At 36.5% G+C, this 27,465-nt stretch overlaps 1 protein-coding gene across 2 annotated transcripts in view; it reads right to left on the bottom strand.

The window, feature by feature from the left end:
* Nucleotides 1–27,465, bottom strand: part of Doa (CDC like kinase darkener of apricot) — a 54,870-nt gene that overhangs the window by 7,334 nt on the left and 20,071 nt on the right. Inside the window, exons 6-10 of one of the 2 annotated variants that reach the window (XM_083133859.1) lie at nucleotides 27,244–27,411; nucleotides 23,720–23,849; nucleotides 20,732–20,876; nucleotides 19,097–19,202; nucleotides 17,578–17,780 (exon numbers count right to left, since the gene is read on the bottom strand). In XM_083133859.1, the coding sequence (XP_082989985.1) occupies nucleotides 17,578–17,780; nucleotides 19,097–19,202; nucleotides 20,732–20,876; nucleotides 23,720–23,849; nucleotides 27,244–27,411 (752 nt within the window). Of the gene's footprint in view, nucleotides 1–17,577; nucleotides 17,781–19,096; nucleotides 19,203–20,731; nucleotides 20,877–23,719; nucleotides 23,850–27,243; nucleotides 27,415–27,465 lie in introns of both variants that reach the window. The other variant, XM_083133857.1, reaches the window with a different exon arrangement.

Below are 27,465 nucleotides of genomic sequence, written 5' to 3'. Positions count from 1 at the left end.
ACATGACGTGATATTGGCTGCATCACCCCACTAAAATAGTATTAAAAAAAAGGTAAAGTGTTCCCCTGTGCATAGCACCACGCCATGAAGGCGTATAGGGGGTGTGGGGGTAACGCCCCACACTTTCTTGATCCGGTCGTGAGTGGGGGTGATGTGATCAGCATCACGCCCCTGACCGCCTTTACCCCCCAGGGTTTCCCCCAGGTACCCATGTTATTCGACGCTGGGTAGGCGCCGGGGCCGCTTCCACCGTTAGAAAAGTTCCCGGATTTGAACCGGCCGGGGATCGAACCCGGGACCTTGAGCATGGTAGTCAGACGCGTTACCGACTGAGCCACCGCGGCCACAAAAATAGTATTAATTAAAATATCAAATTAATATTATATTTTTATTACATGAATGGGTAAAAGGACGGTATAAGAACAGTGATAAAACAGCACATATTCATTATTTAGCTTACGTATAGTTAAGATCAGCAAAATTTGTAAAAAACATCAACAACTGCCCTGGCAAGGAAATTAATGTCAAATAGATAAAGAATTGAATATTTATTGACTACAATATAGTTCCTGGTGATATTTTATGAATGTTACATTATGAGTAGTAATAGATCTTGCATAAATCTTTTTGGCTACTGCCACTGAAAGTCGTATGATCACAATACATAATAATTCTTGTCTTCCAATAAGTCTGACAGAAATAAATAACCCTGAATTAAACAACAAGTATATTTTCATTATTTAATTTTTATACTCAGTAAGTCTTTCAGAGTAGGGGGGAGCAGACCCCCCTAACTATGTCCTTGCTCCCCAGATACTTTTTTATAGCACTGTGGCTGAGATGTAGATGACAAGATTGTTATCCAGGAATCCTTTATTTTCGATTTTATACTAGCACAGGTGGATTATTGAGGTGGGTGATACTGCCAGATCTAGGTAGTGAAAATTAAGAATAAATTGTCATCACTTTAAGGCACTTTATCCAGCCTTCCTAAATCTAGCTCCTTGAAAGTCAACTTTAGCTCCATTTAAGGTGAAATTTAGCTCTTTTATGTGCATCAGGTTTGGCAACATTGCCAGGATGACCATATGAAGCAAGGAGAAATGCATTGCGCTCATGAGAGCATTGTTTTATTTGTTCTATCAGGAATATCAAACATCCAATGGCATAAAAAAGTACATAGATGGAAGAAGAACATGTTGAACAATTTCTTAGTCATAGGAAAAGTCAAAACTCCCATTTGATTAGCCATAACTTGAAGTTGATTCCCTATACGGAATACATGGGATTCTGTAAATACTTATTCGTCATATTTTTCAAACATTGGTCTAGTTTCATAATCAACTCAAAAATCGCTTCCACTTGCAACATGGGACTCTCATATGGTCTGGGATTTTTGCAGTAGCAGTGCCCATTCCGATGATACAGAAATAAATATGCAACTGGTGTGAAACTGTCACTCTTCCCCTTAAACTGACATGCATTCGAGCAGCCCAATAACTCAATTAATGCACTGTGTTATAAAAGGATTATCGTATCTGGTGCAAGCAGATGGCAGTGCTGCTGTGGCATCAGTGAACAAATTCTGATGGCGGTACGGTCATCATTCATGTAGGTGAATCTCGTGCGTGAATGAGATCACAGTCCAGCTGATATAACTTGACAAGTTTAAAAACAAGACGCTGCAAATAGCTGTTGCGCAGCTCACACCACATTTCCCCACTCCACTTTTTAGAGCGACATTGGTTCGCAGTGTTGCAACCTGCAGGGAGCAGAATGGTCTGACGATTTTCAACGAAATTTGTATTCGCTTTTTCATGGGCTGTTTTCTACCTGTCGGAGTACAGAACTTCAGCTCACCTTTTGCCAATGACTCTTTTCCTTCTTTTAAAACTTGGCCTCCCCGATGATGCAGTGGTAGCATCGTCGCCTTGTAATCAAGGGATCCCGGGTTTGATTCCCGGTGGAGGCACATAGTGGTTCGGATCCCACTTTAAACTGTAGGTTCAGTATCAATTAGCCTTACTGTGCATAAAGTGGACTTAAAACAACAAATCAATCCAATTCTTTTAAAACTTGGGATACCATACATTTAGATACTCCCCTGGTGGCGCTTGTGGACTCGACAACATTATACTTAAGTTTATGTAACTCCTTCTGATTTTGCAAATATGTTGCAACATTGTAAACAATTTCTCTGGCCTGTCCTCTAAGAGGCTTTCCAGAGCAGATTGTGGATTTCGTTGGACCCGGCATGATTTGATTTTTGCATTTCAAAAATATGCAGCCAAGAGTAAAGAGCAAGAACATTTCAGTGCTTTAAAAAAGAACACAGGCAAGCGTGTTATCAGATTGCCTTCTCGTAGTGATTGTTGTATGATAAACAAAATAACCCCCACCCCACTGCTCGATGTCGCATTCAGAAAATGAAGTCATTCGCCCAGTAGTTTCTCTTTGTTATAAACGTTAACGCGCGTGCGTAATACTACAGTTTACGATCCACGCACAGCTCGCATTTTCAAAGACCGGATTAAATCAAATGAACCACTGATAAACTGATATGAGCCGGCACCGACAATCTACACAGTAAAAATTGTTTGTCATATTTGTTTTAGCTTAATTTTGCTGAGTTGGCAGGACTCGTACTCTGAAAGCCAGACCAGTACGTAGAAGAGTGGTGGGGAGGATGACGTAATAGGAAGTGCTCCGCAGCGATCTGTGCATATCAGGACTTAACTTGTCAGGCTATAGTAAACATGTTCTTGTTAGGACAGGAGTGATAGATTCAATGCTGTTGTAATCCATCCATTTTCATGTGTGTTTACACAATGGTATTTCATTTAAAAAGAGGTGAAAGTGTTCCCAGGATATGGTAAATTGGATGAAAACTATTGACAATGGCACTGTTCCATCTATTAATTTTCTCCGGCATATGGTTGAAACATAACTTGACACAGTTTGTCAATGCAGGCATCCAGTGGAAATGCTTATTTGTTAATGACAATTTTCTTGTAGACGTAATTTATTTTATTTGGTTAGAAGTGTTAGATATAATGATGTTTCATGCTGAGAGCAATTTTGTTTTTCTTGAGGTATGAGTGTTAGGTTTAATACTTACTTTTTTTATGGATGAATGTGCAAGCATACTTTAATATTTCATTTACAAAACTGGTAAAGTCGATCTCCATGGAGGAGTGATTAGCACAATGCATTATGCCTGGGGTTCCGGGTTGGAATCCCAGCCTGGGCATTGGTGTTCTTTGCGTGTGTCCCTTCACCAATTTCATCACTCATCCTCATGATTAGCCAAAAGTGGCAGAAAGGCAACATTAAATAACAAAATTCAAATCAATAAAACTGGTAAGAGTGCTCCGGGATACACAGAATTGGACAAATGTTTGTCCCTCTTCAGGAAGAAAGATCTTTCTTATTTGTTGATACCACAGCTTGAAAAAAAATTAATATTATGTAAAATGTCGAAATCTGTTGATTAAAAAGAAGGTTGAGATTGACGAGCATGTACAGTCAGTCACTGGCTCCAATGAGAACAGAGTTGCCCAACGCCCACACACAGGGTGTGTATGTTTACTCTTGTATGTCTGCAATTACCATCTTTCACTTCTATCTACTTTCTACAGGGTACATTCTCCTCAGTCCATTGCATTATATAGAGTGATTCATGAAGTGTAGACCACCATGCCAGTGTGTGCGTTAACAGCAAGTGAGATGCTCGCGGCCGTATGTCGGCACTGTAGACTGTCTGTGAATCAAGGATGCAAGTCTCTGTAACTAGTTTAAAGAGTGGTTTATTTACAACATGGAACCCAGGAATCTTGTTTCAAATCACCTTTGAACTTCACATATGAATCACAAATAAATACATGCTGTGCAGTAGAAAACATTTGCTGGGCCACAAAACACTTTGCGGTTGAATACGCTAGAAAGAACACAATATGTAACAAGCACCCTAAAACTTCACAGTCGCCAGACTAACAAACAGGCCACATAATACAAATAAGGACTCTTATCACTTCACAGTTTACTGTCAGGACTTCTGTAAAAACCAATTTCTAGTTCCCTTCACCGGCTTACGTTAGTGGTGTCTTATGTATCAAAAATGTGTGCGCATTGAAGGTGACTAGTTTGTACATCTCCTTTTATAAATCTGGTAAGTAAATCACTTTTTAAAATAACTACGGAAACTGTTGTGTGTTTGCTTCATCAACACTCTGAAATGCCGAAAAAAGGAGTGCCTTGCTTGTCGATGGCGTAAACACTGACGCGGCGGTCTACACTTCATTGGATTGCTCAGTACATAACAGGGAACCATGCACAGAAGCAGTAAAGCACGCTATATGTGCATAAGTATGGAGAGAACGTGATCTCACAGACGCCAGGTGAGCAGTGATAACCACCATGACCCACCAATCATAAAAGTTCACTTTATCCGTATCCTTTTAAGCACTTTAATATTGTTTTTCTTGTTTGTTAAATTATAAAAATAGCTATAGGAATAAAAAGATTTGCTGTAATCCCAATATTAATAAATAATAATAAGAACTTTAAATTTGAAGCACCCCTGACAGTAGTTTGCTACGATACTATGAGCGACATCATTTTTCATTCAGTTATAGCAAAATTATATTATTATTATTTTATATTTACTGCAACTTGCACTTTTTGATATCTTGTTATTCATGCAGTTCACTGAGGTAAAACAAGCCACAAATCACAAATTATTTTACTGAAATTGTGTAATGTTCAGAAAACAACAAGAGCCTCTGCAGTATTAAAATTTAAGGATAATTCTGTATATATGTAAAACATGTAGCCTCTTACTGTATTGAGAATACATCTGCTCTTGCATGACAATGCACAATACCTGTTTGTTTGTTTTTAAAAAAAATTATATTTTTTTTTCCAGAAGTCAAATATATATGTAAGTATATTGTAATATTATTTCTCGGCAAAATATACACTGAACTTGTTAAATTGATTGATTTGGTTTATTTTAAAACTATGTTAAACTTTGTCCATCACAACTTTCCATTCAGTCTGTTTTCTACAATGTGATGATAAGGAATTGAAATAAAAACATCAATAGGCAGATGACATCTGCTTTGCATCAACAGAATCTCATTCCTTGAAACAACACAGGATGTAGAATAAAAAAGAATTAATATAATTGTGGACATTTGCTTATTGCCTATTACCTTTATCATTGGCTGTACAAATGGCATCTAAGATAACAATACACAAATTGACCATTACTATTTCTTTCTCTCTCACCGAGGAAAACAGTAAATGATTTAGCGTGGTCATGGGCAATTCACATACTACTATTTTTGTCACAGGCTGTACAATGGCATTTGGCTGTAGTAACGTTCCAAACAGATATCTTTAGATACAATGTACAGGTATAGTGCCATTATAAAACTGTGCAAGGAGCATGGATTCACTGTGTCCAAAAATGGCATATCATGGGTGTTGAAAGGGCACGTAAAGCGAGGCATGGGATGATTCCTGTGGGACAGAAACAGGTCAACCCCCGGCCTACCACTAGCCACCCACCAGCTACAATTCGGGAAGTCAGGGTGCTGGTAACCAGGGAGAATCCAGCCACACAGAGAAGTATCGTGAACTGGTTACAAACATCACATCAGTTCACACCATCATTCACCATGATTTGGGTTTGAAAACGTGAAGCAAGGGGCGTTCATAAGCTCTTGGCAAAACACATCCAGGAATGTCCCACCAACTGTCGAAAGCTTTATGAGCAGCACCTATCAGGTGAAAAGTGGAAGTTCGTTGTTACATTGGACGAGGCATATGTTTATCTTGATGACTGTCACAAGCCATGTGCATTATTTTATCAATCGGCAGGTCCGAAGGACTTTCGAAGATGGTTTACTAAATTTAAGGAAAGTTTTGGCACAGGTTTCATGATCATTGCTGAATACTCGCACAATGGCAATCTGACCATGCATCGTGTTGCCAAAAATACGAAGGTTAATTCCGATTATTATCAGGCTAACATCCTCACACCTGTTTATCGCCATGAAATTTCCCCTCTCTACGGGAGGGACCAGAATCATGTGTGGATGCATAAAGACAAAGCTTCAATTCACACATCTTGCTCAACCCACCTCTTCCTCCAACAAATGACAGAAGAAACTGGAATTCATGCCATTCCTTTCACACAGACAATCCAGCGGTCACCTGATGCCTCACCGATGGACTTTTGTGCCTCCGGCCTACTGAAACAAGCCTTGTCTTACAGGAGACCCTGCACCATTGAAGGGTTATGGAAAGCCTGTCAGGAGGAGTGGTTGAGACTGGACATGACTACACTTTGTGCCAGTCCCCTATAGTGGAAACTTCGCTGTCGGGCAATTGCCAAGATGCAGAGCCACCAAATGGAGCACTCTCGATGGAGGCAACATGGTTTCTCTTAAGGTAGGTGCAGTTTGAAATCGTCACCATAGATTGGAAACAACCTCTATATTGCATTGAAAGCTATCTGTTGACTGTTACACGGATAGAAGCAATTCACATGGTTCATTTTTTGATGGCAGTTTTTGTTTGCAATCGATTTCGCCACCTGTCTGGTAGTATCGTCAGGCATGTCCATACTTTTGATTGCGAACAAAAACTGTGTGGAAAAATGAACCATAAGTTTATTTCTCGTCAAGATTACGGTGTACATTCAATTCCATGAGCCACTGTACACATTACAAATTTTACTCTTTTTGAGAGAAACATGGGTACTGGAAATGTTGAGGAGGACATGAATCCCAAAGGAAGAGCAGAATAACTGATGTCCATCTCCAAAACAACCTCAATGTTGGTACCAAATATTGTGCAGCACCAAACATTGACTGCCTTTCATAGAACATGATGTATCAAGATTGGGTTGCTTGTAAATACAATGTGGTTAAAACATTTTCAGCACATGATTATTCACATTACTGTTCGACGAACCATGTCTGCAATATACACCATGTTTCAAAATGATTTGAAGGATAAAAACACATTCCACGAGAAATACAACATACGAGGGGGATTAGATAAGTTTCCGGCCTAACACAGAAAATGAACTCATATTTAAAAATCCTTTTATGTTATGTAGCCATGTTTTAGAGGATGTTTTGTCTAAAATCATAAATGATAGTTCTCTTGCATCACAGGTTTGAAGTGACCATGGCGGAGCAGCATGTGACTTTTACCAAATGTGAGAAAAGAGCAGTCATCAAGTACCTCTTCGCAAGGAATATGGGAACGAAGGAAATTTTTGATGAATTAACACAGACAATGGCCAATGACTGCCCTTCATATAGCACAGTGAAATTGTGGGTGGCAGTTCAGGAGGGGGAGGATGAGCATCGAAGATGAGGTGAGGTGCGGAAGGCCCAAAATAGTGGTGACCACGGAAACTGTGGATAGTGTCCACGACATGATCCTCGCGTGCGCGAAGAACTGGGTATGAAAAAATTGTCGGCTAAGTGGGTGCCCAAACTTCTCACCGCTGATCACAAGCGGGCAAGATGCACACCGTGTTGGGCCATTTTTCAGCGAGTGATGGTTTGCAGCACAAGACAAACTATTTTTTTAATCATGTGACAGAATTGTTGCAGGATCGCTGTATCAAGTGTATCAACCTGAAAGGGAACTACGTTGAATAAAATGCCATCAATAGCCCCATTCTGCGAGCCAGACAACTACAAGATGCATCTGAGAGGAAACATGAGACTACCAACTTCCGGCTTAAGATCATCTTAGAGGAATCGCTGGATGACAAAAAAAAGTCACACACTGTCTGTGAATGAAACTAGTCAATGCAACAACTAGCATACAAGGTGCAAAGGGGAAAATTAGGGAGAATAAATATATTTAGGAAAGAATGAAAAAAAGTAGCTACTATTCTCGGAAAGGGGGTAAATATGGTATATCATCTTTGGTCATATGATTAATTGTATTGAAGTAATAAAAATATATTTTGAGTTCATTTTCATATTCAGCTTCATAATATTGATAATCTACAGTTTAATCAAAATATTTGTTCTCAATAGAAAAAAATGTTACCACGTTAGGTCTCATTATGGATACTGTATATACTTAGCATTCATTAAAGTAGATTGTATTGTTCAAATCTTGTCGAAGGTACGCTTTTCATTCTTTGAAGCAGACGAGATATTCAGTGAATGTGGTTTTCATATAAAACAATGAACTTCTCTCACTTCAAACCAATATTTCAACATTTTCAAAGTATCATTTATTTATCTTGAGTACAAAGAATGTTGTCCGACATCGCAACGTATAACTATAGCCATCCCCGCAATAACATTATCCCATACCACATACTGTATATCTCGACGGACGCTGCCATCTTGCAAGATCTTGTGCAGACAAAACAAGTCAACTTTTCCTTAACTTGCTCCAGCTGCAAGATGGCTGTAAGCCATCTGAATGGCCGGATGCTTTCACTCTCTAAAACTTGACGTCAACTTCCACCCACTGAACGCTAAACATTCTATCTTCAAGCCGACTTGAAGTTGTCTTGCCTACCAAACGGGGCTACTGTGTCCCTGCCACCATGTTTTCATTGCTAGGCCGGAAACTTATCTAATCCCCCTCGTAATCACTGATCGAATATCCCATGAAATACATTCCAACACATCATTCAGGTTTTTCAATTTCAATGGTTCCAGTAGTTCTAAATTCTGCCACCAGGTATCAGGCTGACCAGTTGTAAAATGGCTGCCGCAACTGGCAAAACATTCTTGGAACATGCCAACTACGTGGCTTATGCCACAGCTGACACATGACAGTGCAGACTTTATCTATCAGCTCGATGGAGCCACTTCCACACTAATGTAAGGAGAGATTGTCACAACACATCGATGGACTGGACGTACAGCTAACAATTACCATATTGACGTGTGCAGATTAACGAAGGGTCATCACATTGAGCATTTGAGAGTTAACTTCGCGATAACCATTGCCACTTAACTCTTTCGCTGCGGTCGTCGCATTTATGCACAGCATGCCAGGTGCCTTGCTCCGCGGAAGTCGCATTATTGCGACTTCATACTTCCACTCGCTGCAGGTGTCGCATTTCTGCAGTACGTCGCTTTTAGTAGCCTTCTGACATCTGTTGATAGTATTTGGAACTATTTGAACTTATAGTTCTGTTTTTATCCGTATGATGTCGCTAATTACGCCTCCGTTTAGAATTCTTTGACATACGAGCATTGAGTGCTCCGACATGTCAGTTTCAAATGCATGTTCGAATGTAAACAACATGGCTTCGTCAAGTCGTCAACACTTGTCTGATAATGATGTTACTCAACTGTTATTTGCTGACTCAGAATCAGAAGGTGAATTAAGTTGTGACGATAACAGCGACTGTTTTTATGAGACTTCAAGTGGTGACAGCGACTGTTTTTATGAGACTTCAAGTGGTGACAGTGATTGTGTAGTGTCTGATAAAGCGTTTGTACCGCCGTCCGTAACATCATGGAGCAGATGTATTTTTTTCAAAATTTCAAAATTTTTCAAAATATCATACCACCATACAGAATGGTTTGCCAGTGCAAGGAATGACTTTTGTAAGTTCTCTATAACATATTTTGCAATGTAATTGTGTAAAATTATTGTTTCTAAAAAAATGTTGTTTTTTTTTCAAAATTTCAAAACTTTTCAAAATATCATATCACCAGGGACTACAGAATGGTTTTCCAGTGCAAGGAATGACTTTTGTAAGTTCTCTCTCATATATAATGCAATGTAATTGTGAAAACTATTTGTTTATAAAAAAAATATCTTTTCAAATTTAATTACGCAGCCAAGGGATATTGTGTGCCAGAGAATTCGCAGTGAAAGAGTTAAACTTGGACAATTACATTACATGCATCTTATTTTGACAATTTATGAATAAAATATAACTAGTTGAAATCGTTCAAATAATTTTGAAGCATGGTGTATTTGGGGTTGTGAAATGGACATGAAGTTATTGTGTCACAAATGGCCCTTGTCATCAGCACTTCTATACCTAGCCCTTACTCTGCCCCAGGTTACACATGCTTGACAAAGTGAAACTCCCAATTTTAGGTTCCAAGATTTTACATTTTCCTACAATATACAGTAAAACTTCTCCTAACGGACACCTCTGACTAGCAGACACCTCTACATTACGGACAGTTTTAAATTTCCCGGCAGAAATACATGGGGTTTAATGGATATATTACTTCTCAATAACGGACGTGTACACTGAAAACTACCTCCCCAATGCAAATAAAACTTCCTTGTTAATAAACAGCCTGAAAGAAAAAGGTCGCAACTCCTGAAATTTGATACAACAATGGTCAGTATTTTGAACTAGTGTGCATTGTTTCATGTTACACCAAACTTATTCCTTTTTAAAAGTGCAGACAGGAGACAGTATTCTTTGTGGTTATTTCAGATGGAGGGACTCAGTTTAGCATATGAACTTTAAACACATAATGAAAAGACAATTGTAAAGAACTTTTAAGAATTAGAAAAATATAGATGATTATTTTGGACAATCTCCGTCTGGCCAGAAATAGTTATAGCCTATTGAATATGAAAAAGCATTTTGAATACAGTAATTTAACAAAGGATTACACTACATGTACTGTAATTTCTTTTTTGAAATTCGTAATGTATGTAGGGATACTTTAATAAATTTAAATTCATTGTATGTAGTACAGTATTTTGTTCCTTGAATGTAGGGGAAAAAAACATTGCGTTCGTAAAGTACGTACTGTAATATGCTTATCCTATTGTGTAACATCCTACACTTTTTTCTGAATAGCAGACATTTATTTTTTCCCCAGGCCTGTCCATTATTGAGAAGTTTTGCTGTACGAGTGTAAAACTTGATGGTCCCAACCATGGACGTCCACAGGATTTTTTCCAGGGAGGGGCAAGGAAGGTATTTTTTTCAAGGGGGGGCCAAACAAGGCACATTTTCTCCAAAAAGTGTTGTTCTCTAAAAAAAACATTGCTTAAATTTGAATTTATGATGTTCATGCAATAATTAACATATTATTGTGGCTAAAATGAAATTATATGTGTGAAATACATCATTTTTGGTTGACTTTCATTTTCCAGAGGGGGCCACGGCCCCCCCTTGCCCCCCTTCCGGACGCCCATGGTCCCAACATAGCAAAACGTTATAAAATTTTCCTAGATTTTACATTTTCCTGAATTTTAAGTTTCTTTAGCTTGGTCCCCTGAAAAACATAAAATAGAGGTTACACTACTATGTTCGCATGAAATAGTTCTGGAGGACTGAGTAACATCACTTTCAAAATGGCATTGCTTTTCTTACACATTCTTGTTGAAATTGATACCTACACTTGGAACACTTCAGCTCCACATTAATTCTGTGTAGTTATAAATGAGACAACTATTAATTGATACTGCACTTGTAAATGGAGAATTTGCTATTTTTTAAGTGAATGTTAAAATATAAATTATATACCCTGGTTTTTACGAAGTTTGTTATAACTGTATCTCTAATCAAACTAAAAATAAATGTCTGATGAAGAGAGCATGTGTTTTCCTGAAATATGTCAACGAAAAACTGTGTTTTTATGCTTGTAACAACTGTAGACCAGACATGTCAAACTCGCGGGCCTCCAGCGGGCATGTGGCCCCCAGCACCCAGCCTTGGCTTGCTTACATTTCCTAGAGGCCGCGACTCATTCGAACTTCACCAGACAGACCTATTTTTCTAGTCTTGCATTCCATTAAGGCGTGGTGACGACTATGCAAGTTAATTGACAGGTTATTTCTGAATATTTTTTTTTTTAAAAAAGAGAGAAGCGTGCATACTTTGTCACCTTCCTGTTTGTGAAGGATTTGCTTTGAAGAAAAATCAGTTTCTGCCAAGCCTTATGGAGGCAAAAAAAGGACTATAAAAGAGGAATACAGAATTTTTCAAGTGAATTGGAGATATCCTATTTTCGTAGTGAAGTGAATAGTGAAATGCGTGAAAATTTTGTGTCCTGACAAAGTGAATTCATTCAGAAATATCTCTTTCTTACAAAATACAGTTGAAGAGTTATCACACTGCCCCACGACACCAGGAGCCCTGGGTTCGAATCCCGGCCTTTACATGGATGTTCCGTGTAGGTTTCCCTTCGTCAGTTTCATTATATCACTCATTCTCATCATCGCCATTAGCCAGAATTGGCAGAAAAGAGACGCTAAATAAAAAAAAAAATATCAAAAATCAGAAATGCAGTTGGAGAGAGGATTGGTGATTTAGCAGGCGATTTCAATGACAATTGAAAGCGAAAATTGCCATTTTTGATGCATTTTTGTTCGCAATAGATAAAAGTACGGACGTCTGCAGGGTAGCTCACTCGCTGTATTCACTCGTGGATACAATTATCATCTCATTGTGACAGAACAACTGATTAACATGATTCTTCTCCATGACACAACTACAGGAAATATATTTTCAAGGAAATGGATGCCATTTTGCAAAGGTACAGTAATTTTAGTCATTTCGCAACTTCTCTCGAATACCAACGGTCAATCTGTGAACCTGATTTAAGCCAATAAGAGCCCGAAGTAAAAAAATTCAACTTGAGTTTGAAAACAGGTTTCAATACTTCAAAGAGTGCGAAGGGCTATTTTCTTGTTCAGTGTCTGCCTTCTTTTTATGCTGTGTGTGCAAGTCCCCCTATCTTCATATGGGATTTACTGACTTACACTGCAACTAAATACTGAAGGTGAAATATCACGAGGTGGGTGTTTCTAGATTTTCTCATATCTCCCAGAACAGTATCCTCAAATAAACAATTTTGCTGCTCGAACTATAGCGATGTTTGGCAGCACTTAACTTTGTGAACAGCTGTTCTCCGAGGATTAATAAACAGCCCAATAATAAAAAATTATTTACAGCTGGTCTCTGTGGAGGGATGATTATCACAACATGCTACGATGCCAAGGATTCCTGGTTCGAATCCCAATCTGGGCATGGCTGTTCTTTGCGAGTGTCCCTTCATCAATTTCATCATCACTCATTGTTGCTATTAGCCAAAATGACATACAGGCGATGCAAAATAACACACATTAAGTTAAGAAATGACTGGCAAACATTTGTTCTTTGCATTAATAGTTTTCTGCTCACAAAAACATAATGCGGACATTGAGAAGAAGTTTCTTATAAAAAAAAAAGCTAGTTTCTTATAAAAAAAAAAGTGTTGAAATCTATGAGAAACTAAAATAGAATTGTTGATGTACGGGTTTCTTGCCAAAATATTTGCACAATTGTAACAATTTATACTTGAAACAAACATGTAAAATAGTATCACTGACCATGAAAATACTATTTTACGTTTGTTTCAAGTATAAATTAAATTAAATTAAATTAAATTAAATGGTTACAATTGTGCAAATATTTTGGCAAGAAACCAGTACATCAACAATTCTATTTTAGTTTCTCATAGATTTCAACACCTTTTTTTTTATATAAGAAATATTTAGTAGTAATATTAAAAATAGTATCACTGACCATGATAATAGGTGGCCACGGTGACTCAGTCGGTAACGCGTCTGACTACCATGCTAAAGGTGCCGGGTTCGATCCCTGGCCGGTTCAAATCCGGGAACTTTTCTAACGTTGGAAGCGGCCTCGGCGCCAACCCAGCGTCGAATAACATGGGTACCTGGGGAGTAAAGGTGGTCAGGGGCGTGATGCTCATCACATCACCCCCACTCACGACCGGATCAAGAAAGTGTGGGTGTTACCTCCACACCCCCTATATGCCTTCATGGCGTGGTGCTAAGCACAGGGGAGCACTTGACCTTTTTTTTACCTACCTGACCATGAAAATGATTTGTTTTATGTTGTCAGAAAAACACATGATCATAATAAAATTTTTGATTACAGTTATACGCACACTTAATCGTGTAAACATTTAGTTCTAAGTAGGGTGGTATGTAAAGTGGGGAGGGGGGGAGGGTACTCTCTCCCCATCAAGGGTAATCCTTTTAGTTTTGGACTTCAAAGGCTTGGGGTTCGATATGTGTGCGGGGCCCGGAGAGTTTTGACATTATCGTTATCAGGCACTACTTACGAATTGAGTGACATGCCTGCCATAGACAAGAGAAATAATTCTACAATGCTAGCAATGCATACATACAAGAAAAATGAGGTGGTGAACTACTGTGAAGATGCAAAAGAAGGACAATAACAAAAATACTGTACAAGGTGCAGTAAATGGCAACAGCAAATCAGGAAGAATGGTAAAATCATTTAACTCTAAGAAGTGTGGGTCAGAGGCAGTTGGAACATGTAGAAAGAATGCCTGAATACAAAGTGTAAAAGAAACTCAATAAGGGAGGCCAGGAGGGAGAATATGAGAAAGACTGATTAAAAGATGGTTGAAAGATGTTGAACAATTTATGAGGATGGGTATAAGAAGTAGAAGCAGAGTAGACAGTAGTGTAACACTGCAAAAGGCCAGCAATACTTTCCAATACCAGTACTAACAGAATTATAAATACCGGTAAAATAAAAATTAAATCAACAAATATATTTACTCTGTTGAATAAAAATCTGTGTAAAACCTGTTTCGCAATGTGAATTGATACTGGGCTTTAAAAACAACTGCAAAGAGCTTCGAAACAAGAACAAGATCGTATGTGTAGGACTATCCAATACTAAGAAAAAGTTGTTTCACGAAATTCAAAGCAATGTTTATTGGGCAATTTAAAAAATCTTAAAAATTAAGAATTTTATTTAAAAGCTTTAACCTTTATACTGCCTGGCAGGTTTGTCGAATGTAACCCCTGATTCGCAGAGGCTTTTCCGTGCGATTTTTAAATTTTTTACACTTATTTCGGAAAAACGTTATAACTCCTAGACTATTGGACCAATCTGCTTCAGGTAAGTTTTGCTTTGAAGCTAAGACACCAGGGCATGCAACTGTGTACAATTCAGAACGTCAAAGTGAAAAAGACAGGGTGGGGTGGGCCATGTCCCCAAATTTCCATGAAAAATAATAAAATCTGGACTTCGCCCAATCTTTCCCCCACTCCTATGGAAAAAGGATGCAAACTTTAGCTTTCTTTTCATAGTATGGACCTTTTGTAATGAAATGAAAGTTGTTTCATGTTCCTAGCTGACAAACAAAATGTAATATGATCCAACATGTTGAAGTCTGCATGCACAGCTTGATAAACAAGGTTAACAAGGACTCGAACATGTGACCTGGGCATGTTGAAAGTGGGAAAAAGTTCTCCAACCTTGACGAAGGCTTTTCCCAGAAAGTCTGTTAGTGTTTCCACAACATTATAAAAGTATCAAGGTGCAAATAGCATGGGAATTTTACCTAATTCTTGTCACCAAGGTGACAATGCCAGACAAGACCCTCATTATGAATGTCACCGGCGGTTTAAAGGTTAAATTTGACCATGATCGGACAGTTTTTTTTTTATTCATCGAATTTCAGTGTGTGGTCGTTTGGAAAACCAAGAAATCCACATGCTTTGTTCTCATGGCGATAAAAAATCAAGGGCATACTCGGAAAAAAAAAAATGGTTTCCACTGATTTCCATAGATTAACACAGAATAGAATAAGCTACATTTTGGTGTGATTAGTTTTTATGTAGGTCTACTGGTTAATTTATAATAGAGTACAAACTCTAGTATCTATATATTTTTAATCTGACAAAGTTCCCCGTGCACATTGCAATGAAGGCACATATATGGGGATATGGAGATAGGGCCCAACACATTCTCGATCTCAGCCATTATTGGAGGTCATCAGCACTTCGCTCGTCACCTTTAACCCCCTCCCCCACAATGTACCCATTCATTTGAGGCTGGTTGAACTCCAGAACCACTCGATGCAGGGACAAGGCTTCGAAAATACTCACCTTAGATCACCCACCCCAGGAATCTAACGCAGGTCTCCTACAGATGGTGTATCTACGATACCACTGTGGCTCCTACATTGGCATTGGATAAGTCAAAATTCTGCTATCACTAATCAATTTGACAGAACATGTGTCATTTGCATTTCTAGCTTACATTGATTATAAAATAATCAATTTTTAACCATTCTGGAAATATTTTCGTGTAACATTTACCCCTAATCATGTTTCAACAAAAAACATGCTTTAATGTTGACTGTAAATTTTCCTTTATAGCAAATCTGAAAATTAATGAGTCAACATTGAAACCCAATTTCAAAATTTATTAATGTTAGCAATGATCTAAAGCTTGCATGCAAAATAAAAATTTAAGAGATGTCAAATGTCAAACGGGTAGTGAACTATCATACAAGAATTCAGTACGTGAACTTGTATATCAACCTAGAATACACAAATTCTTTTATCGAGAACAGAAAGTAAACTACTCAATATGGAATTTGGAATCATTCGATTGGATTTGTGCCAAAATTTCAACCTTCTAAATGAATTAACGTATACAAACAATTCTCAAACTACTAATGCCCTACCTTGCAAAACTTAAAACTATCATAATGCAAATGCAAGCATAAACTCCACAGGTTCTGTCAAAAATATGTTAACAATAGTGCCATAATAAAACCACTAATTTCCCGACAACTAAATTGATTCCTCGTGCCTGGAAAGATCTTAAAGTAAAAATAAGTTAGCCTCAATAATTCAAGTGTTTTGCAGACTTACCCTGCCCTTGTCAATGAAAATCATAGGAGCAACAGAGTTGCAATTCATTTTTTTCCAAAATAAAAATACATGTCTCAAAATAATGAAAAATAAGGATCACTAATGAAAAACACTAATACTGATTTATATTTTATTTTGTGCCGTGTGCATAATTTACAAAATGGCAAGAGCAACATTAAATTTTTAAAAAAAGGAAAATACAGGCATGGTTGAATTCTTCTTGCGGATTTATTTCTATTATTTCTGAAGTGGAAGTGCGACATCACAATCGCTAGCCAGATTGCAAACTTTGCATATACCTGTTGTAACATTATTCACAGTCCCTCGTTACAGGTATACTTGATTTTAACTGATGAAATTTGTATCTATGTAATATCACAAATGCATATAACAATGGCATAAGCAGTTGCTCCAACAGAAAAACTAAGGAAAAATCCACGAAGAAATTTGCATTTACGAATTTTAAAATTTACAAATTATATACACACATGGAGCTATGCTTACAAATGCACAAACATTCACTCATAAATTCACTTTCGCTCTTTCCAGCATATGTACAAATTGCATCATAGAATGCAATAGACTTTGTCCCCTTCGCGACAACACTTTCTCTACAAGTCTATAATTAGATGTAAACTAAAAAAAAGTGTTTCTCTAAGACATTTCTCAACACAATATGGACATTTACATTTCAAAGTTCTTTTACTGATCTCAACACACACAAAATTATCCACAATGCAAATTCACCACCACGAATGACTGGGTTGAGCATCTCGTCCGGTTTTATAAGGGGGTGGGAAAGACTGGGTTGGTGCGAAGTAATTATTAACAGGAAGATAGAGGGTAATAGTGCTGTTCAACACTTCCCTCTTCTCCAATTCTCACCGAGATAAGGAATGGCTTCGTTCGCGGCCGCTGTCACCTTGTCCATGGAAATCTCCCAACCTGTGATGAGGAGCTATTTTGTCAAAGTACGGATGCCTCAGTGCTTCGCCCAACGTTATCCGCTGGCTGGGTTCGTATTCCAGCATCCTTGAAATGAGATCAAACAAGTTCCTGTGATCTTCGTCCTCATTTGTCAAGTACCTCTGAAAACAAAGTAAAAGCAATGCATCAGAAATCAGGTTTCATATTTTCTGATTAAGAGAGAAAAACTTCCAGAAAAAAAATTATATGAACTTGAATTAAAATCAACCCACAAATGAGTGAATTACAACTGCTGAAGGGAACATTTGAAAATACGAATGGGACAAATTGATACTCTATCGGTGTTGGCCAATATACACACATCAGTGTGTTGGTAAAATTACTGATCCTTTAAATCTATAAATACAGTAAAACCTCATTAATCCAGACTAATGGGGGGATAAGTTGACGATTTTAACGAAAGTCTGGATTAACTGAAATAACCTAAAAGAACAGTAGAAAGTGCATTAACACTAAAGTTTATTATGGTGAATTTAAAGGGCATAGGCCTAAATACACTATACAGTACAAAGTGTGTGGGGAAACAGAATTTCATCAGTGGTTGACTGCCTTTTCTTTGGGTAGTTCTCTTGTTAAGACTTCCAGCCACATGTAAAACATTGCATTCCTTTTTTTTTTTGCCTACCCGGATTAAGCGGAAGTCCAGCTTATCAAGGTCCAGATTAACGGGTTTTTACTGTATCTCATTATTTAGTGTAATATTCTGCCATGACATTTTGTTATAATTTTATCTCCATCCCCTACTTTTTTAAAAAACTAAATGTCTAAATATGGGATTTTTTTTTGTAGTCACCTTGTAACACATTTATTAAGGAGGTCAATGAACCACTTGAAATTTTATATCGCATCTGTAGTAGAATTTTGATTATCAGTAATTTTTTTTATCAGTACTTGATCAGTATTGCCAAAATTTTATATACGTCCATTCATAAAAAAATATAGTACATTCCATTCTACATGGATAGCTTCCAACACCACGTGATGAACAGAATGTGTTAATCTTATTACAAGCTTCCAACACCACGTGATGAACAGAATGTGTTAATCTTATTACAAGTTACATATTCTTTACACAGTACAATATGCTTCTAGACCCATTCTCAGCTACCTAGATATTGCACTTTCATTTCTTTACCTACAGCTATACACACACAACATTATCCAAAACCTATGCTCATTACAATAACATAAAGGTTTACATACCACACTTTGATTATGAATTTGGGTAAGGGACTAGCATTAACACTGTACTTCATATTCAATAGTAAAGCAACAAAAACTAAATTAAGAATACAATTATCTTCAGAATTATCCCAGCACCTCCCTCACACTGGTTCACAATATTTTTATTTAACAAAGTTTAAGAAATTGGCCATCAAGGCACAGAATGGATATGCAAACTAAACATTCTACTTACATGTAAAGGCTTGCAGTTCTCTCTCACGTATCGGCCAGCAGAACTCTTTTCATCCCAGTCTAACTTTCCATGATAAAAGTACTTTGTTTTGGTTTTTCTTGCCATTCTGGAAGAAAATGTAAGGCATTAAAACTTCCACACTAGCTGCTCATAATTAACAATTGTGCATTACCAATAATTATTATTTACACTTCTCATTACCAATGTTTTTCTATTCATTTACAGATTACAAGCATCAAATGCTGCCAAAACCCACCAATGTCAATGTTTTTGTGCTATCTAAATTACATTAACCTAGAATAAACCCACACACTGTGAACACAGCTCAACTCTTCTTCCTGGCCCACCAGGAACTAGGAGAAGCAGAATATCTTACCTCTCTTTATTAAATACATATGTATTAAAGAAGTTAAAGCCAGAATAAAACTTTATAATTAAAAAGATATGCACAGTTTATTATATTCAATGCGTAACACTAAACTAAATAATTAGAAATAGTATCAGAAAAAATTTCTTCCATATAATAATTCTCATCCCCCCCCCCTTCCCTCTCAAATATCTAGTTTATTATAGCAAAGGTGTTATGTATGTAAACTGTGTTTTGTCTAAGCTGTTGCTCTTCACCAGTGAGTCTTATATTTCCATTTCATCATTTAATTTCATCGAGATGAAATGGCCTCTGCCACCATCCACTTGGCACTACTGGAATTAATAGAACATTTACAAGTAAGTTTCACGGATATATCTTTAGTAACTCGCTTACGTCTTATATTATGAACCGCGTTGTTTATTCCCCTCAACATGAATGAAATGTATGATTAAAAAGAGAAAGGTTTTTTTTAAAAAAAAGTAACAGGACATACACATTTAAATGTGGGAGGCGTCGTTCGTTGCAGAATAACACTGGGAAAAATTAAATAATGAAAATGACAATATAGGCACACTATCGAGTTCCCTTTTTCACGAATGGGGTAAGGTGCCAATTTTGAAATTAAGTCTTACAAATGATATCAAGAATCTTTGTAGAAAGGAGGAAGACAATTATCTGATGATATTTGGGATCATTGATTCAAATTTTGTAACACCTTCCTTCGTTCAACATAACAGAATTTTTAGAAAATTGCTTATCTCACAGTTATGTTATGTTCCAACAATGTACTATTATTGACAAGATACATTGTGTAACTGCTTCTTTATGCTTTTGTTAAATTTATTCCATTGGCATAACTGTAACATTACTCAAAGAATAAATATCTCATGAAGGGTGCATTGTGTTTACATGCTTGTAACAACTGTAAATTACAAGAGAAATAATTACATGCATTATTTTTACAAATACACCTAGTACAAATAATGCCTACATGGTTAGATTAGGAACACACATTTCAGGTTCTTAGCATCCAAGTTTTGTTACATATAGATGCAAGACATCTATATAGGTATTTTATTTCAGACTAACTCAGGATCACTACTTACATTCCATATAAAATTGTGCTATATTCAAAAGACATATTTTAGCAAAACTAACACAAAAAGGCATATGGGAAACACGTGTGCATATGTATTGAATAACCTAGCCATATTTCTGCTGTTATACATTACATTTCTATTTACAAATAGAAAGAAGTTTGTTACCTGTACGGAATAGGTCCGAGAATGCGTTCCATCATAGCCAAATGTTCCCTATTATCATGTGTCTGGAAGAGGGTTATTCCGAGGTACAATTCAAACATAATGCACCCAATGGACCAGACATCACATGGTTGAGACCAGCCCAACTCTGTAAAATAAAGTAAAACAACCATTTAATTACAGATATTTCACATGAGAAATTTATCATCATACATAAAGCCTGATTTACACTGGTAGAATAGTGTGGATTACAAAAATGAATGAAATGAGATTTTTATCTTCCTACATGTTTGTTACAGAATGCAAGAACATTTTCAAAAACTCTTCTCCTTTGCAATTGTAGATTTTGAATGTATAAAAATGTGATATGTATTAATTAAGGCTGCTCAATTATCAATTACACTGGGGAACAAAAAAAAGATTTTATTTTGCGGCATAAAGTTTAATAACAGTTTCAGCACACAAAACATCTGTGATTGCCAATTGTATGATTGGTTCAGTTGAATTGACTCCAGTTATAAAAATAAACACACTATGGAAAATGTAAGAGGTAAAATTACTCCACGCTTTTCTAGGAAATATCAAAATTTGATAATGGGATGAAATTCCCTTTAAGAAACTTATTTATTTATTTGTAAATTGTTGCTAGGCAACTTATGAAGCATTGCAAGGCAATATATCTCTTAATGTTGAATTTTGTAGTGTAACCACAGGTATAACTAAGCGAAATGCGTTTAATGTGAATACGTTGGAAATATGAGTTCCTCGCGTAGTAAGTGTTTCAATAACCCAAAGGTTTTTTGCTATATATATGGAATATATTTTCTACTATCACAGAGAAGTAATATCACGGATGTAGTGAGAGATTTGTATCAGGCTTCTTTTGGAACAACAAAATATAAAATGGGTCCCACATATAGTTTGCAAAACTTGTTTGGAATCACTTCGTTATTGGGGCCAAGGAGGACGAAAGGGACTCAAATTTTGAGTGTCCATGACATGGAGTGAACCAAAAAATCATGTTAATGATTGCTATTTTTGTGCTGTGAATGTTAAAGGCATGAATAGATTCAAAAAGCGTAATTGGGTGTAGAGTCAGCAAAGCCGCCAATACAGCACAGTGAAAATTTACCTTTATCGACGATGACGTTGAGATATCAGATGAAAGTGCTAGTGACAATAAAAACGAACGTGATAAAAGTGGAAGATAAAAGTTTGGCCCCCAAGGGAAAATATTACAGTGGGAAAAGCTAATATCATTCATGAACCGCTGATAGATAGGGACAAAATCATCCTTCCGCCACTGAATATTAAACTTGGGTTGAAAAAAGAGTTTGTCAAGGCCTTAGATACAAGTGGTGATTGTTTAAAATATATATGCCACACTTTTCCAGGACTAAGTATTGAAAAATTGAAGGCAGGAATCTTGACGGACCACAAATTCGTACACTTATAAATGATGCCAATTTTACAACTTGTATGTCTTACATAGAATCTGAGGCCTGGCTGAGCTTTGTGTCCGTCGTCAAAAACTTTTTGTGGAATCACAGAGCAGAAAACTACCGCGTTATAGTTGGAAATAAGTTGAAAAATTTTGAGAAATTGGGAGGTAATATGAGTGTGATTACATTTTCTACATAGCCACATTGACAGATTCCCTGAGAACCTTGGTGATTTTAGTGAAGAACAGGGAGAAAGATTCCATCAGGATATAAGGATAATGGAAGAAAGGTACCAGGGACGGTGGGATCGCCACATGATGGCCGACTACTGTTGGAGCTTACAGAGGAATTGTCCTAAAACGCATTACAGCAGGAAATCGTATAGAAAACGTTTCACATAGTTTGTTACTTCATTGTGTACATATTTTCTTAATTACGTATTATGATCATAGGCCTATATAAATTTATTTTTATAATAATGATTGTAATCACAAAAAGAAATATTACATTTTTGTTGGAAGCTCATTTATATGTATGTCTTATGTTTCCGCCATTTTGGTTTAGTTGCATTTATTTCATAAATTAGAGCCAATTCAGGAAATATATTATTATATCATTATTCAGCAGCATGAAATCGCCCTAAATTAGCTCTCAAACACTGTGCCGCAATTTTACTGTTCCCCAGTGTTATCAACGTTATCATTTTGACTTCTTCTTATTCTCTTTTGGAAAGTATGTGGGCAATAAATATTAATTCATTCCATTTAGAATAACATTAACAAACTGCCTCCCTCCCCTTCCTTTTAAATGCTTACTAATCATGAAGATTCATTCTACTACCATCATTTGTCACAACCAAACAAAATGTATGTACAGTTGAACCTATATTTTACATATTTCAGGGGGCCAAATACGAGAATACAATGGCATGGAGGAAAACAAACAAAATGTGTGTTCAGCACAACAAATTCCCAGTCGTTCGTGTATGTTTCAGTGACAAAGTTACGCTACTCATTCGTAGCTCCCCAATTTCCTCAACTGGTGGGTTGTCACCGGTCCCATATGCAGGCCGAAATTTCAGGAGAAAAGTTGTTACTTTTCCCTCAGGAGACTCCAACCTGTGCACGTCCCGTAAGCAGAAGCCCAAAGACCGCATGGCCCAATGTCTATTGTGAGAAAATGTAAAATCTGGGAACATAAAATTGAGATACACAGTTCCTAGTTAAACAAGAGCAGAATTTGGTAGACAAATAGCTTGCACCACCTAATCTCTCATCTATGTAACTACTATAAACCAGGCCTCCTAGATGATTACAAAACCGGGATTATCTTACAAAAAATTTAAAAAGAAATAGTGTGTGTTTGGTGGACAAATACTTTGAACTACTTCAGGCAAAATTTTCTGAACAAGTATCAATATTATATTACACTAGTAACAGGAAATGGTTTACTTATTCAATTCCATAAACAAATCTGTCTTGGAGCTGCATAATGTGCATTCTTTTCAATCACATTTGGCAGATCATAAATTTAAAAAACAATATCTTACCTAAAATGACTTCAGGTGCTCTGTAGTGACGCGTTGACACAATGGTGCTGTGGTGTTCATGATCGAAGGTTGCACTCCCAAAGTCAATCAACTTCACGTCAGTTCTCTTTACCCTCCTGATATCACGCTTCTGCAACAAAAAAAAATTTCATTCTCAGTTTGGACATTGTTTTGAATCTAAGGTTAATCAACTTCGGCATGACAAATTTCAACAGATACCATACAGACTTTCACATTCTTTGTTCATGTGTAATGTGCACTTTTTTCTGAACTTTTTGCCCCCAAAAACTGTATGCATGGAATAATTCAGACAGCCAACATAAAACCACACATGTTTTCACTGCATACAATATTTATGTATGTATGTATGTATATGTGTGTGTGTATATATATATATATAAAATCAACAGGTGAAAATATAAATTGCCAGGTTGGATTTCTATAGTAATAATGTTTTAAAAAACACACTATAAAAGTGAAATGGCCATTTCCCATGATTTTTCACATTGTATCAGAGCTTTTTGAGACATTGAGAAAATCAGTTCTGTTCTGGTGGAATTCAAGCATGCACCTCCGTGTGTATCAGCGGAATTTGTCAGGCGAGAAATAATAGAAAATTACTTCCAGACCGCTGCAAATTCATAACATAATTTTGATCTCTTTCTTCTACTATAGAATAAACAAGGTGGTTATAGAAGTAAAAGCATTTCGATGGTAAACACAATGGAGGGAGAAGGGTTGGAGACTCATTGAATGGGTATGATCAACAGATATATGACCTACACCTAAGGCCATTTCTTGAACCTCAACTGTACTGCACATTACATACAACATATAATTGTTTGTCCCTTTTCCCTATCAAAAAGCAGGGTGTGCATTATACATGCGTAAATATGGTATTTAGTTCCTATTTTCATATCAGATTAAGCTGCTTGTCATACTTAATATTTGGGATCTCTTCTTTACACTCTATTTAAAATATTTAACTTTTAAAATACTAATCGCTAGAGGCACATCCTTTTGGTAAATAAAAAATCAAAATTTCGGTATAAAAACAGGGTCAATTTAGGGTTCAAAAGTGGTAAATAAAATGAAATTTCGCTGTTATAGCGGTGAAAAAGCGATATATAAAATGACATTTCGCTGTTATAGTGGTGAAAAAGCAGTATATAAAATGACATTTTGGTTTTAAAAATGTGAATATAATCCCAAAAACTGAACTATTACACAAAATGAACATATCCCTTCTAATAGCACATTAAATCATTACCAGAATATTAAGTTTATTCCTGTATAAAGGGTTCCATTTTTGCTTCTCAAATATTTACTGCAGAATTAATCAATTTTCCATGAATTGCATAACTCGCAGGATACTTTAGACTTCAGAAAGTGTCACGTCGGTATATAAACGGTAAATTTCGTGTTTAAGAGTCTATTTCGCATTTTGCAGTTCATTTCACATTATTTCGTGACAAAACAGGGTAGGAAAATGCACCTCACACCTTTCAGAAACATGAAAAATTAACATTACAATGTGTTATTTCACATTTCGTGTTTTCGTCAAAAACGAAATATGCATGCCTCTACTAATCACATGTAAAATCTGATTCATTAATTGGTTTATATTGCTTCGGTTTACTGCCACTTTTGGCTAATTGTGAAGATGAGGATGAGACGGATGAAGGGACACTCAACAAGGAACACCTAGGCTCAGATTGGGATTCAAAGCCAGGACCCCAGGCATCAAAAACCTTTACTTGCTTCTTTGTGCAATTTTCCTCTAAGAAAATTTTCGGCAGATACATCCGTGCAGTTATTTATTTCCAATTTCATTCATTTTATGTTGCTTTTCTTCCTCTTGGCTTAATTGTGGCAATGAGTATGAATGATGAAATTTCAGTGTACCACAACACAAAACAACTGAAGAGCACAATAAAAAAAACAATCTGTACAAGTTTTTGGCTCCATCAGTGCTGGTCATGAAACAGAGAAGCAGCAATCCTAATATCACTACTATACTTTCAGTGTCAGACAAGATGTGACTGCAATCAGTCAGTGTTGGAAAGCATTGGCATGTATTGTCATGTTCAAGTTTCAATTTGATTGTACTGTACCAAGAAAGGTTTTTGAAAGGTATGAGGTGCATTTTCCTACCATGTTTTGTAACAAAATTATGCGAAATGAACTGCAAAATGCGAAATAAACTTTTTCTGAAATCTGAATTATCCTGAGAGCTTTTAACATCAAATTTAGGGTTATATTCACCATTTTAACATCGAAATATCATTTTATGTACCAATTTGATTCCTGGAATATGACCAGTTTTTGCACAGAAATCTTGATGTTTTATTCAAAATAAATATGTGGCTCTGCTGATTGGGCAAGCACAATGCACACCTAATGAAGGTTTGAACCTGGGAGGGTGCCAAATCCTTTTTGCCTTCTCATCTATAACTGCACATAGAAGAGGGAACTACCCAACCTTAGACTTATATTGTATATAAGTACTATGAGAGAGGGGAAAGAGCAGGGGAGATTATAATTTATAAAGTATCCTGCAGTGCAAGCACTTATGAGGCAGGAAAATCTATAAATAATAATAATAATTAAGGATGAGCCAATACTGATAAAGCAGGGATATAAAATTTACTGATACCAATAATACATATTAGGGATGGACCAATATGAAATTTTGGCCGATACCGATAAAGTACCGATATAAAATTTACCGATACCGATATTCTACTGATCCGATATAAAATTAGAAATTGTCCTTGAAGAACCTGAAATGTTCATTGATCTCCTTAATAAATGTGTATTTCGTGGTGACTGCAGTGCAAAAGAAGTTGAATATTTAGACATTTACTTTTTTTTAGAAAGAAGGGCATGGAGATTATCCATAAAAATTACAACAAAATGGCAGAATTTTGCACTAAATTATCAGATATTTATGGACATATCGGATCGGTAAAATAATCGGTAATTTTACCGATAAACCAATACACCGATATTCCTATATCGGCCGATACTGATAGAGTACCGATTAATCGGTCCCATCCCTAATACATATTCTACAGATCTGATAAAATTCCAAATGGCCCTTGAACGTGAATAGTTCATTGACCCCCTTAATAAATGTATGTTTCCAGGTGACTACAGTGCAAAAGCAGTTGCATATTTAGACATTTACTGTTTTCAAAAGTAGGGAAAAGAGATTATCCATAAAAATAACAAAATGTCAGAATTTTGCACTAAATTATAAGATATTTATGGATATATTGGATATATATTTATGGATAATCAGTAATTTTACCGATACACTGATATGCCTATATCAGTCAACCTATGAATCTGTCCCATCCCTAATAATAATACTAATCTATGTGACCACAAAGGTTAGGTCTATCATAAGTGAAAATAAATCCAGAAGCATATAATCACAGTTTCACTATTAGCTTTTCTTTCCAAACTGCTCTGAAAATATTTCACTCCAATTTTAACTCAAAAAGTTAAAATATACAAACCTTTTTGCTGTTATATACAATGTCATAGTCGGAATCCACAAAGAGGATATTCTCTGGTTTCAGATCCGTGTGTGTAAGTTTGCTATCATGTAGGAATTTCACCGAGTAGCAGAGTTGGTATGATATGTGGCGCACTTGATCTAAGGTGTACGGTTGGTAATTATTATCCTTCTGAAAAGAAAGGGAAAGAAGAATACCAGAATCTTTTAGAAGTATCTGCAA

Source organism: Lepisma saccharinum, chromosome 13, assembly GCF_977018435.1.
Source record: "Lepisma saccharinum chromosome 13, izLepSacc3.1, whole genome shotgun sequence".
NCBI lineage: Eukaryota > Metazoa > Arthropoda > Insecta > Zygentoma > Lepismatidae > Lepisma > Lepisma saccharinum.
The sequence above is the reverse complement of the archived record's forward strand: the minus strand, read 5'-3'. Positions and strand labels throughout refer to the sequence as shown.